The 6,050-nt window shown below is 51.2% G+C and overlaps 1 protein-coding gene across 1 annotated transcript; it reads left to right on the forward strand.

Annotated features, from left to right (window-relative positions):
* Positions 1-1,965: 1,965 nt before the first annotated feature.
* LOC149374609 (uncharacterized) lies at positions 1,966-3,954 on the forward strand. Its single transcript, XM_089592434.1, has one exon. The coding sequence runs from the start codon at positions 1,966-1,968 to the stop codon at positions 3,952-3,954; it is 1,989 nt and encodes a 662-aa protein (XP_089448560.1).
* The last annotated feature ends 2,096 nt before the right edge of the window (positions 3,955-6,050 follow it).

Raw genomic sequence — 6,050 nt, forward strand, 5'->3', positions numbered from 1 at the left:
TCAATCCACCAAGAGCGTCGAAGTATGGAGCATGGGTCTCGTCGACGCCAGGTTCGAGCTACTCGCTGATTATTGGAATGACTTCCAAGCCAATCATAAGGATCTGATTCAGGGTGCACCTGTGGATAAAGTTGCCTCCTTGAGAGCCCTGTACAGGTCCGCAGAGGGATACTACCTCGACGCTAAGGCGTGCCTGTATGACGCTAGGAGTCGGCTGTTCCCGGCCATGCCAGGAGGTGGTGGCCAGTTACCACTCCCCGGACCGCTCCCTGGACCGCACTCGGGCCCTCGCCTGCCGAGCATCAATATCCCGCTCTTCTCTGGCCGTCGCGAGGATTGGCAGTCTTTCCGCGACCTGTTCCAGGCGCTCATTCACCAGGATGCTCGGCTCACCGACGTCGAGAGGCTTTACTATCTAAAGGCAAACGTACAGGGTGAGGCAAAAGCAGTTCTGGACACCTTGCAGCTCGTTGGCTCCAATTATTCCACGGCCTGGAGTCTTCTTGTCTCGCGGTTCGAGCATCGCCGCCTCCTTGTGCAGGACCACGTCATGGCACTCCGAACGCTCAAGCCTCTGCGCGAGGAGTCCGCTGCTGGTCTGCAGGGCTTGCTCGATGCCTTAGAAAAGCACCGTGATCAACTGCGAGCGCTCAATCAGCCGGTGGAACATTGGGATGTGTGGATGGTCTTTTTTGCCTCGACCGCCATGGACCCCTCGACTCGGAGAGCCTGGGAAGACGAGCTCGAGAAGTTGGAGGCAGCCAGCTCTGCACAAGGGGAAGCGGCCTCCTTCGCCACTTTGTCCAGCTTTCTGCGGAGGCGCGGCCGCTCTCTGACTTCAATGGAAGCCTCGCGCCCTCCTCGATCGACGAACGATCCTGTACGCTCGACCAGCAGTCGCCCTCCCGCGCCGACGCTACTCAGCCGCAACCACCGATCTTTAGCCACCCACGCAGTCAACGATGACTGTCCTGCTTGCCACGCGCCGCACTACGTAGGTCACTGTAGCCGTTTCCTGGAACTGGACGCGCTTGGGCGAAGGGGTTTCGTCGCTCAGCACAAGCTGTGCTTTAACTGCCTGAAGCTGGGCCACATGGCAACTGTCTGCCCTTTCCAAGGCGTATGCCAATATTGCAAGGCGCGGCATCACAGCCTCATCCATGATGGTGGTCGCAAGCGCAGGGCCGCGCCCGACCCAGCACCAGCTGAGGCAAAGCAGTGTCTCTTCACCTCGGACTCCAAGGACGGGAACGACGCGGCAGCTGCTTCACCGTTGTGACTAGCCGTCTTGCCAACGCTCAAGGTACAGCTCATGGGCCCCGGGGGGCGGACAGTCACAGCAAGAGCACTCGTCGACGCTTGTTCGGAGATTTCAATCACGTCCACTGCCCTTGCTCGAAAGCTTGGCGCCAGTCCCGAGCCAGCTGTCACGAGCATCTCTGGCGTCGGAGGCGCTGTCTTTATGCGCTCCCCAACGATTGCAAGTTTGCAGCTCCAAACCCGGAACTCAACCCGGACGTTGCGGCTGACTGCGCACTGCTTGCCCCAAATGGGACTCCGCACCCCCTCCGGACCGTTACAACCAGCCGTCATCGAACTCTGGAACGATTTACCAGATCTTTCAGACCCGACCTTTGGAATACCGGGCGGCGTCGATATCCTACTTGGAGCCGACGTGTACCCCCATCTACTACGGCCAGGGCAGTTATTCCGTGGAGATATCGTCGGACAGCTCACCGTTGCCGGCTGGATGCTCGCATTGCCATTCCTCGCTGGATCAGCTGCAGTCCCGCCACTAGTTTGCAACTCCACGCATTTGCAGACGCGAGCCGGCGCGCGATGGCTGCTGTCGTGTACTCGCGCTCTGAGAACCCAGCCGATGGTGTCTGCGTGAGTTTTTTAATGTTTAGGACCAAGTTGACCCCCATCAAAAGCTTGCAGCCAGACGCCACTAGTCCAACACGTATGACTATCCCTCGATTAGAGCTACGAGCGGCACTGCTCGCAGCGAGGCTGCTACGCAAGGTTGCCGAGGAATATGCTGTGAGCGTTGAGCACTGTCACGCCTGGAGCGACTCCCAGATCGTGCTTCACCGGCTCCGATCATCGGAGCCGACAAGCAACTCATTGATCGACAATTACGTGGCTCACATCCAGGAGCTTCTGCCCTCCCACGTATGGAGATATGTTCCGACGGACTCTAATCCAGCGGATGTGGCGTCCCGGGGCACGGATCTGTTTACGCTTCAGCAAATGCGTGCTTGGTGGGAAGGCCCTTCTTGGCTCGCGGGCCCTCTTGACTTGTGGCCAGCCGAAAACGCAAAGTTGCCTAGCTCCTGCAACCCAGTCGCTGACGGCGCCCTCCAATCTTGTTGTGCTGTTCAATGCACTACGCAAAATCTGCTCGAGAGGTTCTCAGACCTTGGCCGTCTCCTACGCTTCCTCGCTCGACTGCGTCGCTGGATCCGTCGTCGGCTACGTCGAGATCCCGCTCCCTCGCCTTTCACCCTTCTGACGACGATTGAGCTGCGCGACGCCTACCTCGCCTGCGTCCGCCTCAGCCAGCGACAATTCTTCGCGCTAGAGATTGCGAGCTCGAAAAAGTGCGGCCGTGTCCCTGCGAAAAATCCACTGCTGTCTCTAGACCCGATCTCCTCCGATGACGTCCTTCGAGTTGGCGGTCGTCTCCAACATTCTGCGCTCACCTTCGATGAGCAGCATCCGCCAATCCTCGACAGCCGATGCAGCCTCGCTCGGCTCATTATCCAGTGGGCTCATTCTCGTGCTCTTCACGGAGGAGTCAGAGTCACCAGCGCCTATGTGGCTCGCAAGGCCTGGATTGTTGGCGGGCGGCGGCGAATCAAAAGTATTCTCCAGGGATGCGTTGTATGCGCCCGACTGCAGGCGCGGCCCGCCACTCAACACATGGCACCTCTACCGGCCGCACGGGTTACCCCTGCTCGAGCTTTCTCTCGCACTGGAGTTGACTACGCTGGCCCATTCAACATTTTGTCTGCTAAGGGCCGAGGCATCCGCACAAGTAAGGGCTACGTCGCGATCTTCGTCTGCATGACCACCAAGGCGTCACACCTTGAGCCCGTTGGTGATCTCTCCACCGAGTCATTCATTGGAGCGCTCACAAGATTCTGCGCCAGGCGCGGTTGGCCCTCAGAGATCTGGAGTGATAACGCCACCTGCTTCCGCGCCGCAGACCGTGAAATGCGCGAGGCTCTCCAGGATGCCGAAATAAAGTGGGAGCGTGTTGCTGGCTCACTGGCTGAACAAGGCGTCACGTGGCACTTCATTCCTCCATGGGCGCCCCACTTCGGCGGACTATGGGAGGCCGGTGTCAAAGCAATGAAGCATCATCTCCGTCGTGCCCTTGGGTCGCGCAACCTCACCTACGAGGAGTTTTCCACCGTTTTGGCCAGCATCGAGGCGGTCCTCAATAGCCGCCCTCTCACTCCATTCACCGGAGGCTTGGATGACCTGGACATCCTCACCCCTGGACACTTCCTCGTCGGTGGCCCGCTGAATTCTGTGCTTGAGGCCAGTACCCCGCCCGAGAAGCTCGATCACCTCAGTCACTGGAAGCTGGTCCGGGGAATCCGAGACCAGTTCTGGAGCCGCTGGAGCCGCGAGTACTTGAACACGCTCCAACAACGACCCAAGTGGAAGGTCCCACGTCGTAATTTCCAGGTTGATGACGTCGTCGCCGTGGTGGACCCCACGCTCCTCCAGTCTAGCGGCACGTGGCCGCTCGGTCGCATCATCTCGGTTCATCCCGGACCCGACGGGCTCGTTCGCGCCGCCACCATCCAGACCACCACTGGTGAATACACCCGTCCCATCAGCAAGCTCTCTCTACTGCCCGTCCGATCGCCTAGTGCCGGCGACGCCGCCTCCAAAGACCCTGTGGCCGATTCTGACCCAGGTACGGCGGGCGGAGACTGAGATCGTTCACGGAACGAGGCGGGCGGGTTGTGCAAGATTTGTCTTGCGCGCCCATGCCCTCCCCTCACCCACTTTCTGCTCAAAGAAGAGGGAGCTGCTGCTCGCTTGCTCTCTGCTGGCGCGAGCGAACTGAGCTCACGAGTGGAACCAACGTGTGTGCACGCCTCGACCTCCTGCTTCGCTGGGGACTCTCGAACCGGACCTCCACGTCGATCTGCCTACTCTAAATTATCGGTTACGGCTGATCTGCCGATCTTGTATTTACTCGACGTCCTAATAAAGAATAATTTAAACAGTAATTTAATTATTCAGAGAACTGTAAAATACCTTTCAGTACAGATGATTACGTGAATGTTTTCGCTGATCCATAGATCTAACAATGAATTTATTTACTCAGATTTAAAGAGTTTATGGAATACATGGTATAATTATTTATCTGAAGAAAACATTAAATTATTAATTTCACATTTTGTATAGAACTATTATAGTTAAAATAAATAGACATAGTCACGCGCAATAAAAGTTATTGCAAAATCTTAAATTTACACGAAATTTTCCATATTAAAGTTTTTGTAGAGCTAAATTTTTAGTGAATAAAAATTTAGCGTCAATTATTTCTTGGAAATAAGATGGCATCTATAAATTACAATACGGTAGATAAATTACATAAGTAAAGATTACTCTCGTTCAATTAGAAAAAAAAAAAAAAAAATTCAGTGTCAGTTGATATCCTCAAAACGCTTAACTTGCATTAATAGCATAACTCTCGGCTGTCTAGAATTTACGTTTGTCTACAATTTTTTTTTTTAACCAGCATACAAGTTAAAAAACGTTATATTTTTCTTTATTATAAAACAAAAATGTTTTATTGTTCAAAACTATAATAAAATCTGTATTGACAGACGTGATACTTGCACCTCTGTATAACCTGATGCAATTAATAAATAAATCACTTATAAGTATAATTATGTTGTTGCAAACACGTATACCCCACACAAAAATGTTAACTGACACATGTTTGTGTTAATCTGTGCCACAGTAAACAAACGGAGTAATTGCATACCTAAATATGAAAACTGACCACCACCTGCTTCATTATCTATTTATACAGCCTTTTTCAAACGAAGTCTTCTTAAAAATCACATTTTCTTGGAGAGTTGCTGTGACAGACAAGTTAAAACACTTTTTCAGTTATTCACCATTCAAAGTAAGTATTTTTATTAATCTAAATATTAAAAATAGCATTACCTTATCATATAAATGACGTTGATATACTGTGAATGTGTGCACTTACATGTACACAGAAACAGCTGATCGAGGTTCAAAGTTCGATCAGCTGTTTTTCATCGAACAAAATGAACTGACCTGTATTAAAGTTTGCAGATGTACACAGAATCAAACTTATCGACTGAAGAAACACACGCTCTGTAATAGCTAGAAAGGACACTATACTGTAGAAACATGGGCTGCAGTCCATGGACCATTTCATATGAGATTTACTATGGAGATTAACTCAGGAGGTACTCTAGTAAGTCTGGTTCTAACTAGATCACTAGATTACTAGAGTTATAGAACAAACAACAGAGTATGGTATTGCGCATGTGCTGACCCTATTTATGGCACTGGATAGCTGGGTTATACGCTAAAGTACATTAAGCAATTTATTATTTAACAAAAACAGCAAGTTTTGCTATTTTGCAAAAACCCTCGTCACTGGAAATAAAATTGCAAGCGATTGGCTGTCATTCCAATGTTGCAGATAGAACCACTTAGATACAATAATCGTTTAATTGAATTTCCACAAACAGTACATTAATTAATTTTTTTATTCAAAAACAAAGCAGTTGGCAATTTTTTTGCAATGTAATTGCAAGACCGGTAAACGATTCCGCAATTTTTGGTATTTTTAGTTTATTGCTACGTGAAAGTTGTTCACCCAGTTCACGGAGCTACGGTTCAGCCGTGATATCGCACAAGCTTCTCCGAGCTCCCCCCTCTTCTAGTGTTGGTTTGTTTCCCAAACTAGCTTTGGGATGGGACCACTCACCTACACGCATGAAAATGTACACATGCGTACGCCCATGTATAAGTTCTCG

This window comes from Copidosoma floridanum, unplaced genomic scaffold (assembly GCF_036245765.1).
Source record: "Copidosoma floridanum isolate Cflo_tuat_1 unplaced genomic scaffold, Cflo_Japanese_pri ptg000017l, whole genome shotgun sequence".
NCBI lineage: Eukaryota > Metazoa > Arthropoda > Insecta > Hymenoptera > Encyrtidae > Copidosoma > Copidosoma floridanum.